General features: G+C 39.0%; 1 protein-coding gene across 1 annotated transcript in view; it reads left to right on the top strand.

The window, feature by feature from the left end:
* Positions 1–20,000, top strand: part of LOC133569802 (partitioning defective 3 homolog) — a 332,895-nt gene that overhangs the window by 210,936 nt on the left and 101,959 nt on the right. Inside the window, exons 4-5 of the mRNA XM_061922424.1 lie at positions 221–405; positions 6,011–6,148. Coding sequence (XP_061778408.1) covers positions 221–405; positions 6,011–6,148 — 323 coding nt within the window. The remainder of the gene's footprint in view (positions 1–220; positions 406–6,010; positions 6,149–20,000) is intronic.

The following is a 20,000-nucleotide window of genomic DNA, read 5'->3' as shown; positions in this document are numbered from 1 at the left end:
TTAGGAGCCCAGTCTGGATTGTATTTTTTTACTCATCCCTCTCCAGTGTTTACCTTGTTCCCATCTTTTATGGGGCGTCTTGTGGCGACCCATCGGTGTTCCTGTTCTGTAGCCCTGTACACCGTTTGTTTGTCTAATCTTGAACGGGTTTGAGCTGAAAACCAAGTTTCGTTGTACTTGTGCAACGACAATAAAGACCTATCCTATCCTCCCTCCACAGACATGCCTCTCCGCGTCCGTCGCAGCAGCGATCCCTCGCTGGTTGGCCTCCCCGCCGCTGAAATTCCACTTGGCGAGGAAGAACCGTCGAGAAAGAACCCGAGTCGCTGGTCCACCACCGCCGGCCTCCAGAAGTACAACCACCAGGCACATCAGAACCCTGGCACCAACAGCCTCGAACGGAAGGTAACACTGAAACAAACCTTGTTGTCATGGAAACGTGCATCAAAAGTATGCAAATTCACTGTTTTATTTTGTAGTTTTTGTCATTTGCATAATTGGCAACGATGCATTTGAAATGTAATTGGAATAGATGAGAAGAATAACAAAAAGTGAACGGAAACATGAAAAGCGAAAGAATTATAAACCAAATGAACTTTATGTTGCTTACTAGATTTGTCGCCCGTTGCATTTTGGGGAAAAAAGAATGATGTAACATTCATTATGTGAGGTTGACTTGTAATAACGACACGTTTTGTACTCAACTTGAACCTCTTTAGGCCCAAGCTGTTTGTTTTTTTATTTCTCTTTGCTATTTGGGCTTGTTGGATACTAATTAGAATAAAAAATAACAATCATCTTTTGATAGTATGTACTTAGTCCATTAGTACACACATGTGTACTTCATGTTGAGTGACAAGCTAATTCTTATTTTTACACTTTTTTTTCCTGAATTCCATTGTATGTTATACTCTTCTGACACCACCAGATGGCAGTATGGGTGTCCACATAGGTGGCCGTAAGACCCCAATTCAACTATTGCTGTCTTCAAATTGAAGTGATGATGCAATAGCGATTTTTCAGAATGAAGTGATGATGCAATACTGATTCTTCAAAGTGAAGTGATGATGCAATAGTGATTATTCAAAGTGAAGTGATGATGCAATACTGAGTCTTCAAAGTGAAGTGATGATGCAATAGTGATTCTTCAAAGTGAAGTGATGATGCGATAGTGAGTCTTCAAAGTGAAGTGATGATGCAATAGTGAATCTTCAAAGTGAAGTGATGATGCAATAGTGATTCTTCAAAGTGAAGTGATGATGCAATAGTGAGCCTTCAAAGTGAAGTGATGATGCAATAGCGACTCTTCAAAGTGAAGTGATGATGCAATAGTGAGTCTTCAAAGTGAAGTGATGATGCAATAGTGATTTTTCAAAGTGAAGTGATGATGCAATACTGATTCTTCAAAGTGAAGTGATGATGCAATAGTGATTTTTCAAAGTGAAGTGATGATGCAATAGTGATTATTCAAAGTGAAGTGATGTTGCAATAGTGAGTCTTCAAAGTGAAGTGATGATGCAATAGTGATTCTTCAAAGTGAAATGATGATGCAATAGTGAGTCTTCAAAGTGAAGTGATGATGCAATAGTGAGCCTTCAAAGTGAAGTGATGAGGCAATAGTGATTCTTCAAAGTGAAGCGATGATGCAATAGTGAGTCTTCAAAGTGAAATGATGATGCAATAGCGACTCTTCAAAGTGAAGTGATGATGCAATAGTGATTCTTCAAAGTGAAGTGATGATGCAATAGTGAGTCTTCAAAGTGAAATGATGATGCAATAGTGAGTCTTCAAAGTGAAATGATGATGCAATAGCGACTCTTCAAAGTGAAGTGATGATGCAATAGTGAGTCTTCAAAGTGAAGTGATGATGCAATAGCGACTCTTCAAAGTGAAGTGATGATGCGATAGTGAGTCTTCAAAGTGAAGTGATGACGCAATAGTGAGTCTTCAAAGTGAAGTGATGATGCAATAGTGATTCTTCAAAGTGAAGTGATGATGCAATAGTGAGCCTTCAAAGTGAAGTGATGATGCAATAGCGACTCTTCAAAGTGAAGTGATGATGCAATAGTGAGTCTTCAAAGTGAAGTGATGATGCAATAGTGATTTTTCAAAGTGAAGTGATGATGCAATAGTGATTCTTCAAAGTGAAGTGATGATGCAATAATGATTTTTCAAAGTGAAGTGATGATGCAATAGTGATTATTCAAAGTGAAGTGATGATGCAATAGTGATTCTTCAAAGTGAAATGATGATGCAATAGTGAGTCTTCAAAGTGAAGTGATGATGCAATAGTGAGCCTTCAAAGTGAAGTGATGAGGCAATAGTGATTCTTCAAAGTGAAGTGATGATGCAATAGTGAGTCTTCAAAGTGAAATGATGATGCAATAGCGACTCTTCAAAGTGAAGTGATGATGCAATAGTGATTCTTCAAAGTGAAGTGATGATGCAATAGTGAGTCTTCAAAGTGAAATGATGATGCAATAGTGAGTCTTCAAAGTGAAATGATGATGCAATAGCGACTCTTCAAAGTGAAGTGATGATGCAATAGTGAGTCTTCAAAGTGAAGTGATGATGCAATAGCGACTCTTCAAAGTGAAGTGATGATGCAATAGTGATTCTTCAAAGTGAAGTGATGATGCAATAGTGAGCCTTCAAAGTGAAGTGACGATGCAATAGTGAGTCTTCAAAGTGAAGTGATGATGCAATAGTGAGTCTTCAAAGTGAAGTGATGATGCAATAGCGACTCTTCAAAGTGAAGTGATGATGCAATAGTGAGTCTTCAAAGTGAAGTGATGATGCAATAGCGACTCTTCAAAGTGAAGTGATGATGCAATAGTGAGTCTTCAAAGTGAAGTGATGATGCAATAGCGACTCTTCAAAGTGAAGTGATGATGCAATAGCGACTCTTCAAAGTGAAGTGATGATGCAATAGCGACTCTTCAAAGTGAAGTGATGATGCAATAGCGACTCTTCAAAGTGAAGTGATGATGCAATAGTGAGTCTTCAAAGTGAAGTGATGATGCAATAGTGATTTTTCAAAGTGAAGTGATGATGCAATAGTGATTCTTCAAAGTGAAGTGATGATGCAATAGTGATTTTTCAAAGTGAAGTGATGATGCAATAGTGATTCTGCAAAGTGAAGTGATGTTGCAATAGTGAGTCTTCAAAGTGAAGTGATGATGCAATAGTGATTCTTCAAAGTGAAGTGATGATGCAATAGTGAGTCTTCAAAGTGAAGTGATGATGCAATAGTGAGCCTTCAAAGTGAAGTGATGATGCAATAGTGATTCTTCAAAGTGAAGTGATGATGCAATAGTGAGCCTTCAAAGTGAAGTGACGATGCAATAGTGAGTCTTCAAAGTGAAGTGATGATGCAATAGTGAGTCTTCAAAGTGAAGTGATGATGCAATAGCGACTCTTCAAAGTGAAGTGATGATGCAATAGTGAGTCTTCAAAGTGAAGTGATGATGCAATAGCGACTCTTCAAAGTGAAGTGATGATGCAATAGTGAGTCTTCAAAGTGAAGTGATGATGCAATAGCGACTCTTCAAAGTGAAGTGATGATGCAATAGCGACTCTTCAAAGTGAAGTGATGATGCAATAGCGACTCTTCAAAGTGAAGTGATGATGCAATAGCGACTCTTCAAAGTGAAGTGATGATGCAATAGTGAGTCTTCAAAGTGAAGTGATGATGCAATAGTGATTTTTCAAAGTGAAGTGATGATGCAATAGTGATTCTTCAAAGTGAAGTGATGATGCAATAGTGATTTTTCAAAGTGAAGTGATGATGCAATAGTGATTCTGCAAAGTGAAGTGATGTTGCAATAGTGAGTCTTCAAAGTGAAGTGATGATGCAATAGTGATTCTTCAAAGTGAAGTGATGATGCAATAGTGAGTCTTCAAAGTGAAGTGATGATGCAATAGTGAGCCTTCAAAGTGAAGTGATGAGGCAATAGTGAGTCTTCAAAGTGAAATGATGATGCAATAGTGAGTCTTCAAAGTGAAGTGATGATGCAATAGCGACTCTTCAAAGTGAAGTGATGATGCAATAGTGAGTCTTCAAAGTGAAGTGATGATGCAATAGCGACTCTTCAAAGTGAAGTGATGATGCAATAGTGAGTCTTCAAAGTGAAGTGATGATGCAATAGTGATTTTTCAAAGTGAAGTGATGATGCAATAGTGATTCTTCAAAGTGAAGTGATGATGCAATAGTGATTTTTCAAAGTGAAGTGATGATGCAATAGTGATTCTGCAAAGTGAAGTGATGTTGCAATAGTGAGTCTTCAAAGTGAAGTGATGATGCAATAGTGATTCTTCAAAGTGAAGTGATGATGCAATAGTGAGTCTTCAAAGTGAAGTGATGATGCAATAGTGAGCCTTCAAAGTGAAGTGATGAGGCAATAGTGAGTCTTCAAAGTGAAATGATGATGCAATAGTGAGTCTTTAAAGTGAAGTGATGATGCAATAGTGAGTCTTTAAAGTGAAGTGATGATGCAATAGTGAGTCTTCAAAGTGAAGTGATGATGCAATAGTGAAGTGGTGATGCAATAGTGATTCTTCAAAGTGAAGTGATGATGCAATAGAGCTCTATTGGAAATAAGAGCTGAAAGGCCTAGCTTCACGTGTCGGTTTTTACCCAGTTGAATAGCAACCCTCTGACTTGCAAACGAGGAGAGTTAACAGTCTAACCTTTACTTCTCCCTTGGAGGACAACCCGGTCGACAGGATGTGACACGGGAACCTTTTGGTGCAATGACTTTGTCTGATCATCCTTTTTTTTTTAAAAACCAAACCACTCTACTCGTCAGAGCCCCAAGGATGTTGACAGCACACCTCCAAGCACAGCGAGGGGGAACGGCCACAAAGCCTTTTATTTTGGCGGGGAAAAGTGTCTTTTCTGGCCCGTGTGGTGCCGACTCCGCACGTCCCTCTACACACCTTTATTTTGCAAGCAGTAGAGCGTCAACAGGAATAAATATCTTTGGTTTTTCCCCCACAAAATAAATAGTCCAAAACCAATGAACGCTGGTTACTTTAAAGAAATTGTACTTTTTTTTTTTTATTGCTTCACCATGATAAAATAGAAGATATAAACTAACTTAAAACATTACAGGGTTTTTAAGCCTTTTTTTAAAAGCATCCACAGTCTGTGGTGCCCTCAGGTGGTCAGGTAGAGCATTCCACAGACTGGGAGCGTCGGAGCAGAAAGCCCGGTCTCCCACTGTTTGTAGCTTTGTCTTTGGAGGTTGGAGGAGGTTAGCCTGTCTAGAATGGAGGTGTCGTGTGGAGTAGTAGGGAGACTTTGTAATCAATCCTGAGTGGAACAGGAAGCCAGTGCAGGGATTTGAGAACGGGTGTGATGTGGTTTTATTTCCGCACTCTCATCAGGATCCTAGCAGCACTATTCAAAGTTCCGGCGAGGGCCCAACAATATCTTTCTGTTGATTACAACACACGAAAGAAACCGAACACCTTCGTGTTGCTTCCCATCCTACACAGTGGAGTTTTACCTGCCTTCTTCTTGTTAGGTTCAAAGACAGCTTTTGATACAATTATTCTGACGTATTTCCCAACAGTAAAGCATCCTTTAAAAAGATCCTGAATCCAGATGTTAAAATCTAAACATCCATCCATCCATCCATTTTCTACCGCTTATTCCCTTTCAGGGTCGCGGGGGGCGCTGGCGCCTATCTAAACACTTGGTCCTTTTTCCAATTTCCTGCAAGTTTGACCAAAACCAGGCCAGAACTTTTCGAGCTCTGGAGAAGCAGGATTCTCTTCAATGAACCCTCTTGTCAGTCATCCACTGTCTTGGTCTCTGCGGGTGGAGGCGGGGACGCTAGCATCCAGACACAAATTAGTGGGGCTTTGTAACCTAAACTTATATCACCCCCAAAATATGATAACTTGTTCTTTATCCCATTTCTGACATTCCCTGAAAGGTTTCTGCCGCTAACTTGTTGCTAAGTAACCAAAAAAGGTGGTCCTGAGCATGTGTTTGTGTGTCAAGGGCAGGGGAGGCCACGCCTACCGGAGTCTTCCTCGCGACGGCGGTGGCAGGACCACTCAGTTCCAGCGGGAGATGACCAGGTCTTCCCTCAGCGCCAATCATCCCATGGTGGACCGCTGGCTGGATCGACAAGAACAGGTCGGTCCGATACTGTGAGCGTCTTTGGTGATTCTTTGCAGATACCACCGACCAACTGATAGTGTCGCGTTTCAGCTTCCAGGGGAATGCATTCCACATATGATTAGTACTTGTGAGGGTTGTACCGTATAGCAGTGGTCCACAACCACCGGTACCGGGCCGCAGAAGAATTTTTAAATCATTTTTATAGGAAAACAAAAATGTATTTATAAATTTTTTTTTAAATTATTAAATCAACATAAAAACCACAATATACACTAACAATTAGTGCACCAAGCACAAAAACCTCCCCTTTTCATGACAAAGGAAAAAAAATAAATAGGATCACGGTCACACCCCAGCAGACCTTGTGGTCTGGTCTTCTCAGTTGGTAGTTATATCTAACATAATAGTGAGAGTCCAGTCCATAGTGGATCAAACATAATAGTGTGAGAGTCCAGTCCATAGTGGATCTAACATAATAGTGAGAGTCCAGTCCATAGTGGATCTAACATAATAATGAGACTTCAGTCCATAGTGGATCAAACATAATAGTGTGAGAGTCCAGTCCATAGTGGATCTAACATAATAGTGTGAGAGTCCAGTCCATAGTGGATCTAACATAATAGTGAGAGTCCAGTCCATAGTGGATCTAACATAATAGTGTGAGAGTCCAGTCCATAGTGGATCTAACATAATAGTGTGAGAGTCCAGTCCATAGTGGATCTAACATAATAGTGTGAGAGTCCAGTCCATAGTGGATCTAACATAATAGTGTGAGAGTCCAGTCCATAGTGGATCTAACATAATAGTGTGAGAGTCCAGTCCATAGTGGATCTAACATAATAGTGTGAGAGTCCAGTCCATAGTGGATCTAACATAATAGTGTGAGAGTCCAGTCCATAGTGGATCTAACATAATAGTGTGAGAGTCCAGTCCATAGTGGATCTAACATAATAGTGTAAGAGTCCAGTCCATAGTGGATCTAACATAATAGTGTGAGAGTCCAGTCCATAGTGGATCTAACATAATAGTGTGAGAGTCCAGTCCATAGTGGATCTAACATAATAGTGTGAGAGTCCAGTCCATAGTGGATCTAACATAATAGTGTGAGAGTCCAGTCCATAGTGGATCTAACATAATAGTGTGAGAGTCCAGTCCATAGTGGATCTAACATAATAGTGTGAGAGTCCAGTCCATAGTGGATCTAACATAATAGTGTGAGAGTCCAGTCCATAGAGGATCTAACATAATAGTGTGAGAGTCCAGTCCATAGTGGATCTAACATAATAGTGTGAGAGTCCAGTCCATAGTGGATCTAACATAAAAGTATAAGAGTCCAGTCCATAGTGGATCTAACATAATAGTGTGAGAGTCCAGTCCATAGTGGATCTAACATAATAGTGAGAGTCCAGTCCATAGTGGATCTAACATAATAGTGAGAGTCCAGTCCATAGTGGATCTAACATAATAGTGAGAGTCCAGTCCATAGTGGATCTAACATAATAGTGTGAGAGTCCAGTCCATAGTGGATCTAACATAATAGTGTGAGAGTCCAGTCCATAGTGGATCTAACATAATAGTGAGAGTCCAGTCCATAGTGGATCTAACATAATAGTGAGAGTCCAGTCCATAGTGGATCTAACATAATAGTGTGAGAGTCCAGTCCATAGTGGATCTAACATAATAGTGAGAGTCCAGTCCATAGTGGATCTAACATAATAGTGTGAGAGTCCAGTCCATAGTGGATCTAACATAATAGTGAGAGTCCAGTCCATAGTGGATCTAACATATAGTGAGAGTACAGTCCATAGTGGATCTAACATAATAGTGAGAGTCCAGTCCATAGTGGATCTAACATAATAGTGAGAGTCCAGTCCATAGTGGATCTAACATAATAGTGGGAGTCCAGTCCATAGTGGATCTAACATAATAGTGAGAGTCCAGTCCATAGTGGATCTAACATAATAGTGAGAGAGTCCAGTCCATAGTGGATCTAACATAATAGTGAGAGTCCAGTCCATAGTGGATCTAACATAATAGTGAGAGTCCAGTCCATAGTGGATCTAACATAATAGTGAGAGTCCAGTCCATAGTGGATCTAACATAACAGTGAGAGGTGATTAGGACAACCTTGCAAAAGCCACTTTTGTCAAACAAATAAAGAAAGAAAAGTAAATCTAATTAAAATAAACATGATATAACTTTAGTGTGTGTAAATTGTGCTTATTTAGCGTTATTAGCATTTCTACTCCAACTAATTAGTGGTAGACATCAAGTTTAATTACTTATCTTCATCCTGATGTCTCCTCCTCCGGTGACTAATGCCAATCAAGCAGTTCTGTTCTTCCCGGCAACATTTAGTGTTCTCCGAGTGCTTGTGTCATTTATATTTGATCAGGCCTTTGAACCGCCGCCTATGAATGTCAAATGAGGCCCCGAGATGACTCAAACGGCACATTTGACTTGCAAAGTCAGAATAACACAGGTGTACATTTGATGCAATGGGAATTGAATCCACGGATTTTCACAATAAAGTTCTCATCTTACTTCCTTGTGGTCTGCAGGAAATGTAAAACTGCTTCTTTGGAGCCTTTTTCCAAGCAAATACATTTAAGTGCACTTTGACCTGCAGGTACTGATTATTAATGTGTACTAATTAGGCTTGCAAAGGGGGGGACATTTATGGAAACTTTCCGGAAATTTACCACAAGAAGTTAAGCTCGGGAAGATTGGAAATATTGACCATTTTTTTATTATTCAAATTTTGACACCGTGCATGGGAATTAATTGGAATATATGGGAATTATTGGAATATATTGAAATTAATAGGAATTTATGGGAATTAATTGGTATATTTGGGAATTAATGGGATTTAATGGGAATACATGGGAATTATTGGGGATAAATGGAAATTAATTGGGATGTATGGGAATTAATGGGAATATGTGGGAATTAATAGGAATATATGGGATTGAATGGAAATAGGTGGGAATTAATGGTAAGGAATGGGAATATATGGGAAATAATGGGAATATATGGGCAATAATGGGAATGACTGGGAATATGTGGGAATTAATGGGAATACATGGGAATGAATGGGAATAGGTGGAAATTGATGGTAATGAATGGGAATATATGGGAAATAATGGGAATATATGGGAAATAATGGGAATATATGGGCAATAATGGGAATATATGGGAATGACTGGGAATATGTGGGAATTAATGGGAATGAATGGGAATAGGTGGGAATTAATGGTAATGAATGGGAATATATGAGAAATAATGGGAATATAAGGGAATGACTGGGAATATATAGGAATGAATGGGAATATATGGGAATTATTGGTAATGAATGGGAATATATGGGGAATAATGGGAATATAAGGGAATGACTGGGAATATGTGGGAATTAATGGGAATGAATGGGAATATATGGGAATTATTGGTAATGAATGGGAATATATGAGGAATAATGGGAATGACTGGGAATTAATGGTAATATATGGGAATGAATGGGAATAGGTGGGGACTAATGGTAATGAATGGGAATATATGAGAAATAATGGGGATATAAGGGAATGACTGGGACTATATGGGAATTAATGGAACTATATGGGAATGACTGGGAATATCCATCAATCAATCAATGTTTATTTATATAGCCCTAAATCACAAGTGTCTCAAAGGGCTGCACAAACCACAACGACATCCTTGGTACAGCGCCCACATAAGGGCAAGGAAAAACTCATCCCAGAATTAATGGGAATATATGAGAATTATTGGGAATATGTGGCTCCACAAATCTTAGTTTCCACGACTCTGCTCGCCGCACATAACACAACCTCATATATTGTGATGTAATGTAACATAACACAACCTCATATATTGTGATGTTAGTAATGTAACATAACACAACCTCATATATTGTGATGTTAGTAATGTAACATAACACAACCTCATATATTGTAATGTTTGTAATGTAACATAACACAACCTCATATATTGTGATGTTAGTAATGTAACATAACACAACCTCATATATTGTGATGTTAGTAATGTAACATAACACAACCTCATATATTGTGATGTTAGTAATGTAACATAACACAACCTCATATATTGTGATGTTAGTAATGTAACATAACACAGCCTCATATATTGTGATGTTAGTAATGTAACATAACACAACCTCATATATTGTGATGTTAGTAATGTAACATAACACAGCCTCATATATTGTGATGTTAGTAATGTAACATAACACAACCTCATATATTGTGATGTTTGTAATGTAACATAACACAACCTCATATATTGTGATGTTTGTAATGTAACATAACACAACCTCATATATTGTAATGTTAGTAATGTAACATAACACAACCTCATATATTGTGATGTTAGTAATGTAACGTAACACAACCTCATATATTGTGATGTTAGTAATGTAACATAACACAACCTTATATATTGTGATGTTTGTAATGTAACATAACACAACCTCATATATTGTAATGTTTGTAATGTAACATAACACAACCTCATATATTGTGATGTTTGTAATGTAACATAACACAACCTCATATATTGTGATGTTTGTAATGTAACATAACACAACCTCATATATTGTAATGTAACATAACACAACCTCATATATTGTAATGTTTGTAATAATAACATAACACAACCTCATATATTGTAATGTTAGTAATGTAACATAACACAACCTCATATATTGTAATGTTAGTAATGTAATGTAACACAACCTCATATATTGTAATGTTAGTAATGTAACATAACACAACCTCATATATTGTAATGTTAGTAATGTAACATAACACAACCTCATATATTGTGATGTTTGTAATGTAACATAACACAACCTCATATATTGTAATGTTAGTAATGTAACATAACACAACCTCATATATTGTGATGTTAGTAATGTAACATAACACAACCTCATATATTGTGATGTTAGTAATGTAACATAACACAACCTCATATATTGTGATGTTAGTAATGTAACATAACACAACCTCATATATTGTAATGTAACATAACACAACCTCATATATTGTAATGTTAGTAATGTAACATAACACAACCTCATATATTGTAATGTTAGTAATGTAACATAACACAACCTCATATATTGTAACGTGTGTAATGTAACATAACACGACCTCATATATTGTGATGTTAGTAATGTAACATAACACAACCTCATATATTGTGATGTTTGTAATGTAACATAACACAACCTCATATATTGTAATGTTAGTAATGTAACATAACACAACCTCATATATTGTGATGTTAGTAATGTAACATAACACAACCTCATATATTGTGATGTTAGTAATGTAACATAACACAACCTCATATATTGTAATGTTAGTAATGTAACATAACACAACCTCATATATTGTGATGTTAGTAATGTAACATAACACAACCTCATATATTGTAATGTAACATAACACAACCTCATATATTGTAATGTTAGTAATGTAACATAACACAACCTCATATATTGTAATGTTAGTAATGTAACATAACACAACCTCATATATTGTAACGTGTGTAATGTAACATAACACAACCTCATATATTGTGATGTTAGTAATGTAACATAACACAACCTCATATATTGTGATGTTAGTAATGTAACATAACACAACCTCATATATTGTGATGTTAGTAATGTAACATAACACAACCTCATATATTGTGATGTTAGTAATGTAACATAACACAACCTCATATATTGTGATGTTAGTAATGTAACATAACACAACCTCATATATTGTGATGTTAGTAATGTAACATAACACAACCTCATATATTGTGATGTTAGTAATGTAACATAACACAACCTCATATATTGTGATGTTTGTAATGTAACATAACACAACCTCATATATTGTAATGTTAGTAATGTAACATAACACAACCTCATATATTGTAATGTTAGTAATGTAACATAACATAACCTCATATATTGTGATGTTAGTAATGTAATGAAACCTCATATATTGTGATGTTAGTAATGTAACATAACACAACCTCATATATTGTGATCTTAGTAATGTAACATAACATAACCTCATATATTGTGATGTTAGTAATGTAACATAACACAACCTCATATATTGTAATGTTAGTAATGTAATGTAACATAACACAACCTCATATATTGTAATGTTTGTAATGTAACATAACACAACCTCATATATTGTGATGTTAGTAATGTAACATAACACAACCTCATATATTGTGATGTTAGTAATGTAACATAACACAACCTCATATATTGTAATTTTTGTAATGTAATGTAACATAACACAACCTCATATATTGTGATGTTAGTAATGTAACATAACACAACCTCATATATTGTGATGTTTGTAATGTAACATAACACAACCTCATATATTGTGATGTTAGTAATGTAACATAACACAACCTCATATATTGTGATGTTAGTAATGTAACATAACACAACCTCATATATTGTGATGTTAGTAATGTAACATAACACAACCTCATATATTGTGATGTTTGTAATGTAACATAACACAACCTCATATATTGTGATGTTAGTAATGTAACATAACACAACCTCATATATTGTAATTTTTGTAATGTAATGTAACATAACACAACCTCATATATTGTGATGTTAGTAATATTGGGAGTAGCAAAGTGTGTTGGCCACGTCCCCACATGAGCGTCCGGGAGGCTGCAGACAACAAAACGCTGCAGACAACAAAACGCTGCAAAGGTTCGACCTGCGTGCGTTTCCCCCGCCAGTGGTGTTTGAAAAAGGACACAAACATGCATGCAATTATGCAAAGCTGCCAGGCGGGCGTGCACACAAGCTGCTCCAGGCCTCACCTGCTTGATGAATTCCACAGCTGACATTTCTGAAACTAATCATGTTTATTTGTCTCCGCTGGATTAAACTGCTGATGAGCTTCAAAAGGTGCATGTATGTCACATACTACAATACTTTATTCATTAAAAGCACAACGTGTTTATCTTCGTTAGCTTTTCCTTTTCTAGTCTCGGGTGTGCGAGCGCTCAGGGCGGCCAAAATATAATCGTGATCGCCTAATAATCATTCAACTTGTTTTATGTGTTGTTGGTGCACATTATTGACACTACCTCACTTTAATGGCAGTTTATTCAATATAGTTTGACTTTTAAAACTCCACATTCTGGGTCACCGTTTGTTGTTTACCAAAACTGATGTGTACAAGTCATTAAATACAAATAATATTTGTATATTGGCAACACTAAATGGTCCCTAGTGTGTGAATGTGAGTGTGAATGTTGTCTGTCTATCTGTGTTGGCCCTGCGATGAGGTGGCGACTTGTCCAGGGTGTACCCCGCCTTCCGCCCGATTGTAGCTGAGATATGCGCCAAAAGGGAATAAGCGGTAGAAAATGGATGGATGGATGGAACTAAATAACTGGTGGGAAGCACTGATGTATACAAGTCATTAAATGTACACAGTAATCACGCTTTTTCACGGGACACATTTCCGGGTGTTGTTGATGTTTCCGGATGAGGATATGCTGCTCCGTTATTGATCGAAGTAAAGTCTGAATGTCTTTAAAACAGTTAGCGCCATCTTTTGACACTTCTTGCACTCCCGTCCTTGCACGCTACACCGCTACAACAAAGATGACGGGGAGAAGACTCTGTCGAAGTGGAGGCATGTAAATAACCCCGCCTACAAAACGCCGCATCCTGAATTGACTTGAAGATGATGTGTAAAACATCATCTATGCAACATTTTGAGCAAAGAAGCAGCATTACATGTTTTGTAGACCACAAGGAAGTCTTTCACATTTAGAAACAAATCATAATACTATGACTCCTTTTTTATTTTTGCAAATCATTAACTTTAGAATTTGATGCCAGCCACATGTGACAAAGAAGTTGGGAAAAGTGGCAATAAATACTGATAAAGTTGAGGAAGGCTCATCAAACACTTATTGGGAACATCCCTCAGGTGTGCAGGCTAATTGGGAACAGGTGGGTGCCATGATTGGGTATAAAAACAGCTTCCCGAAAAATGCTCAGTCTTTCACAAGAAAGGATGGGGCGAGGTACACCCCTTTGTCCACAACTGCGTGAGCAAATAGTCAAACAGTTTAAGAACAACCTTTCTCAAAGTGCAATTGCAAGAAATTTAGGGATTTCAACATCTACGCTCCATAAAATCATCAAAAGGTTCAGAGAATCTGGAGAAATCACTCCACGTAAGCGGCATGGCCGGGAACCAACATTGAATGACCGTGACTTTCGATCGCTCAGACGGCAACATATCAAAAAACTACATCAGTTATTAAAGGATATCACCACATGGGCTCAGAAACACTTCAGAAAACCACTGTCACTAAATACAGTGTGTTGCTACATCTGTAAGTGCAAGTTAAAGCTCTACTATGCAAAGCGAACGCCATTTATCAACAACATCCGGAAACGCCGCCGGCTTCTCTGGGCCCGAGATCATCTAAGATGGACTGATGCAAAGTGGAAAAGTGTTCTGTGGTCTGGCGAGTGCCCATTTGCGGACTGTCCACAAGTGCGGGTACTTTCCTGGCCCGCCTGCAGTCCAGACCTGTCTCCCATGGAAAATGTGTGGCGCATTATGAAGCGTAAAATACGACAGCGGAGACCCCGGACTGTTGAAGGACTGAAGCTCTACATAAATTAAGAATGGGAAAGAATTCCACTTTCAAAGCTTCAACAATTAGTTTCCTCAGTTCCCAAACGTTTATTGAGTGTTGTTAAAAGAAAAGGTGATGTAACACAGTGGTGAACATGCCCTTTCCCAACTACTTTGGCACGTGTTGCAGCCATAAAATTCTAAGTTAATTATTTGCAAAAAAAACTAAAGTTTATGAGTTTGAACATCAAATATGTTGTCTTTGTAGCATATTCAACTGAATATGGGTTGGAAATGATTTGCAAATCATTGTATTCTGTTTATATTTACATCCAACAGAATTTCCCAACTCATATGGAAACGGGGTTTGTATAAAAAATATGATTTTATTTTTCCATATGACAGGTGCTTATGTTGGATGTCATCACTTATGTTTTCCACCTAAAGATAATAAGTTGTCCACTGTGGGAGGGAAGCAGAGTGGCAGAAGCCCACACAAACTCCACAGGAGATGTAAACCTGCTCCTTCAATCCACCATCTTCTTGTCGTCCTCTTCCCACCTCCTGTTCCCGCCCACAACTGCTTAGTATCGGGGCGCGGGCGTCTCTCCGCCCCGCCGCTCGCCACTCGCTCCGTGGCTAATTCTTGATTAGAGTTCATGCGTTCGGCTTCTCCGATTTGCCCCCTGGAGTGAGAAATCACTTTTTCAATGAGAATAATTGAAGAGGGGGTGCCAGCTCATTACCCACAAATCAGTGGGAGAAGGGGGCACCTCAGCCCAGACAATAATGACTTGGGGGAATAAAGCGGGGCTGCCAAGCAGCAAGGAAGGTCTTATCTGATAATACTGACATTTATTATTGTTATTATGCATAATGATGTCCTTGTTAATATGCAGAACAAGTGTAGGTCCATTCACACGATGTACTGGAGTCTCTTTTTTATTGGTTTCAGTCATGTTTTTAACATACGTTCACTAGATAGTCCAGCAGGCACCAAATAATAATAATTAGAATTTCATGGCTGCAACACGTGCCAAAGTAGTTGGGAAAGGGCATGTTCACCACTGTGTTACATCACCTTTTCTTTTAACAACACTCAATAAACGTTTGGGAACTGAGGAAACTAATTGTTGAAGCTTTGAAAGTGGAATTCTTTCCCATTCTTGTTTTATGTAGAGCTTCAGTCCTTCAACAGTCCGGGGTCTCCGCTGTCCTATTTTACGCTTCATAATGCGCCACACATTTTCCGAGGGAGACAAGTCTGGACTGCAGGCGGGCCAGGAAAGTACCAGCACTCTTTTACTATGAAACCACGCTATTGTAACACGTGGCTTGGCATTGTCTTGCTGAAATAAGCAGGGGCGTCCATGGAAAAGACAGCGCTTAGATGTCAGCATATGTTGTTCCAAAACCTGTATGTACCTTTCAGCATTAATGGTGCCTTCACAGATGTGTAAGTTACCCATGCCTTGGGCACTAATGCACCCCCATACCATCACACATGCTGGCTTTTCAACTTTGCGTCGATAACAGTCTGGATAGTTCGCTTCCCCTTTGATCCGGATGACATGATATCGAATATTTCCAAAAATAATTTGAAAAGTGGACTCGTCAGACCACAGAACACTTTCCCACTTTACATCAGTCCATCTTAGATGATCTCAGGCCTAGAGAAGCCGGCGGCGTTTCTGGATGTTGTTGATAAATGGCTTTCGCTTTGCATCTAATTGCACTTACAGATGTAGCGACCAACTGTATTTAGTGACAGTGGTTTTCTGAAGTGTTCCTGAGCCCATGTGGTGATATCCTTTAGAGATTGATGTGGGTTTTTGATACAGTTTCGTCTGAGGGATGGAAGGTCACGGTCATTCATTGTTGGTTTCCGGCCATGCCGCTTACGTGGAGTGATTTCTCCAGATTCTCTGAACCTTTTGATGATATTATGGAGCGTAGATGTTGAAATCCCTAAATTTCTTGCAATGTCACTTTGAGAAAGGTTGTTCTTAAACTGTTTGACTATTTGCTCACGCAGTTGTGGACAAAGGGGTGTACCTCGCCCCATCCTTTCTTGTGAAAGACTGAGCATTTTTTTGGGAAGCTGTTTTTATACCCAATCATGGCACCCACCTGTTCCCAATTAGCCTGCACACCTGCGGGATGTTCCCAATAAGCGTTTGATGAGCATTTCTCAACTATATCAGTATTATTGCCACCTTTCCCAACTTCTTTGTCACGTGTTGCTGGCATCAAATACTAAAGCTGATGATTATTTGCACATCAAATATGTTGTCTTTGTAGCATATTCAACTGAATATGGCTTGAAAAGGATTTGCAAATCATTGTATTCTGTTTATATTTACATCTAACACAATTTCCCAACTCATATGGAAACGGGGTTTGTAGAATATTGTTCGGGACATGACCAAAATGTTACGTTCAAATCAACGTCAGAACTCAACGTTGACTAAACATGGTCAAAAAGCATGTATACAGGCGTGGATCAGTGATTTAGTGACATTAGCTGCTAGCTAGGACTAGCATTGCATCAACGACTCCTTCGTTTGGTTGTCGTAGTCAAACGTAGTCCCTATGTTGTCCATATCTATGTTGTGCATATATTACCATGAATTGATCGTGGACTCGGACTTAAACAAGTTGAAAAACTTATAGTGCTGTTACCATTTAGTGGTCAATTGTACGGATAATATTTACTGTACTCTGCAATCTACTCATACAAGTCTCAATCAATCAATCAATCAATCAGTCAATCCCTTCATCGTACTCCCAATGTATTTTGCCATTCTCCAAACTTCCATTTCCTGTCTTCTCTGATGCACTTCGCCTCGCTGGATGGCGGGGGGGGGGGCTCTGTCAGAGGCTTTTGGGACTTCTCTTCATTACGAGTCCTACGGGGACTTGGGGCCCCTCATTTCCAAACACATCTCTTCATTTAGCCCCCGTCTCCAAACCCAGACTGACTTCCCGTCCCTCATAGGAGTCTCAGCTTCCAATTATCAGAGTAGAAGACGGGCGGCCACCACTGATCCCCCTGCTCAAACACCCCAGCAAACATTGATCCAGCCAATAGACTCCGGATCCTCTTCATCACGGCTTTAATTGTGTACCCAAGGTTTATGGTCTCCTCAATAATTCATAGTTTAGCTTCTCAGTCTTCTATGTTCCGTGTTCTTACGCTGGTCTCTAAGTATGTATGTTTTTACGCGGGTCTCTACGGATGTACCATCAGGGATTTTGAGGGCTTTAGACCCTGCGTTTTATACAAAAGTGCGGCTCATCTACGGATCTTTGTTTGCTAATGACAAAATGATAGAATGGATTAAGCAAAGAAATCAAACAATCTACTAAAATGATCCAATTGAAGGAACTGTTCAAACTCCAATAGTTTACAAAGTACAGTGAATAAGATTCCTGATAAACATCTGGAACCCTAATAAAACAATCGTATTAATCTCAAAGGATGAATAAAGACATCAATGACGTTTCTGTTTTGTTTCTTCACATTCTGTCTCTCACAGTTGAAGTGTACCTAGGATGAAAATTACAGACCTCTGTCATCATTTGATGTGGGAGAACTTGCACAATCGCTGGCTGACTAAATACTTTTTTGCCCCACTGTATATATATATATATATATATATATATATATATATTTTATTTATTTCCTTTTTCCTACAATTTAGTGGGTGGGTCTTATAGTCTGCAAAATACGATCCGTAGAAAAACATTTTATTTTCCGTAAGGGTGGTGACTATTACTAAGTGTCTCCACACGGCGAACAGAGACACAATGAGCTCGTCAACCATGGGACTCCATCCATCCATCCATCCATTTTTTACCGCTTGTCCTTTCTGGGGTCGCGAGGTGTGCTGGAGCTTATCTCAGCTCCAAATAAATCCAACGTTAGAATGAGAAGTCATCAACCAGCCGTGGCGATCACATACTTATCCACGAACTGATGATTAGATTCCCAATCAGTCGCCACATCCTTAGTCTTCTCCCAACTCCACGTCTCGGCTGTTGCCATGGTTTCCTGTCAATTCAACACGCCAACAAAGCTCTTTCGACAGTTCCTCCGTAGAAAAAAAAAAAGAGAACACGTTCGATCCCTTTTCCTATCCCAGACTACGTTGGCGCTCATTAGAATCAACATGGCCGACACTCACTGACCTTCACGGCAGAAAAGATGTCTTCCACAGTCCGAGCCCACTGTCCTCCCACTTAATAAACTCTAATTGATGATTCATCTCTGAGCAGCGCTGCTAAAGATTTGGGATTCTGCTGGGTCCAACACCCCCGCCCGCCTAGACAGGATAATCTGTTCACATCACGCACCTCTCAGAAGTATATCATATCCCTTTTCAAACGCTTCCTTGGACTCTAAATCTTTTTATACCTATTTGAACTTCTTTGATTCATGTCTGATTTATTCACTCTCCAAACTGAAACCTGCTCTGGACAAAAGCCCCTGATACTAACTCAATCATGCAGTAGAACCCCCTGATACTAACTCGATCATGAAGTAGAACCCCCTGATACTAACTCGATCATGCAGTAGAACCCCCTGATACTAACTCGATCATGCAGTAGAACCCCCTGATACTAACTCGATCATGCAGTAGAACCCACTGATACTAACTCAATCATGCAGTAGAACCCCCTGATACTAACTCGATCATGCAGTAGAACCCCCTGATACTAACTCGATCATGCAGTAGAACCCCCTGATACTAACTCGATCATGCAGTAGAACCCACTGATACTAACTCGATCATGCAGTAGAACCCCCTGATACTAACTCGATCATCCAGTAGAACCCCCTGATACTAACTCAATCATGAAGTAGAACCCCCTGATACTAACTCAATCATGAAGTAGAACCCCCTGATACTAACTCGATCATGCAGTAAAACCCCCTGATACTAACTCGATCATGCAGTAGAACCCCCTGATACTAACTCGATCATGCAGTAGAACCTCCTGATACTAACTCGATCATGCAGTAGAACCCCCTGATACTAACTCGATCATGCAGTAGAACCCCCTGATACTAACTCGATCATGCAGTAGAACCCCCTGATACTAACTCGATCATGCAGTAGAACCCCCTGATACTAACTCGATCATGCAGTAGAACCCCCTGATACTAACTCGATCATGCA

This window comes from Nerophis ophidion, linkage group LG15, assembly GCF_033978795.1.
Source record: "Nerophis ophidion isolate RoL-2023_Sa linkage group LG15, RoL_Noph_v1.0, whole genome shotgun sequence".
Classification (NCBI taxonomy): Eukaryota; Metazoa; Chordata; class Actinopteri; order Syngnathiformes; family Syngnathidae; genus Nerophis; species Nerophis ophidion.
The sequence above is the reverse complement of the archived record's forward strand: the minus strand, read 5'-3'. Positions and strand labels throughout refer to the sequence as shown.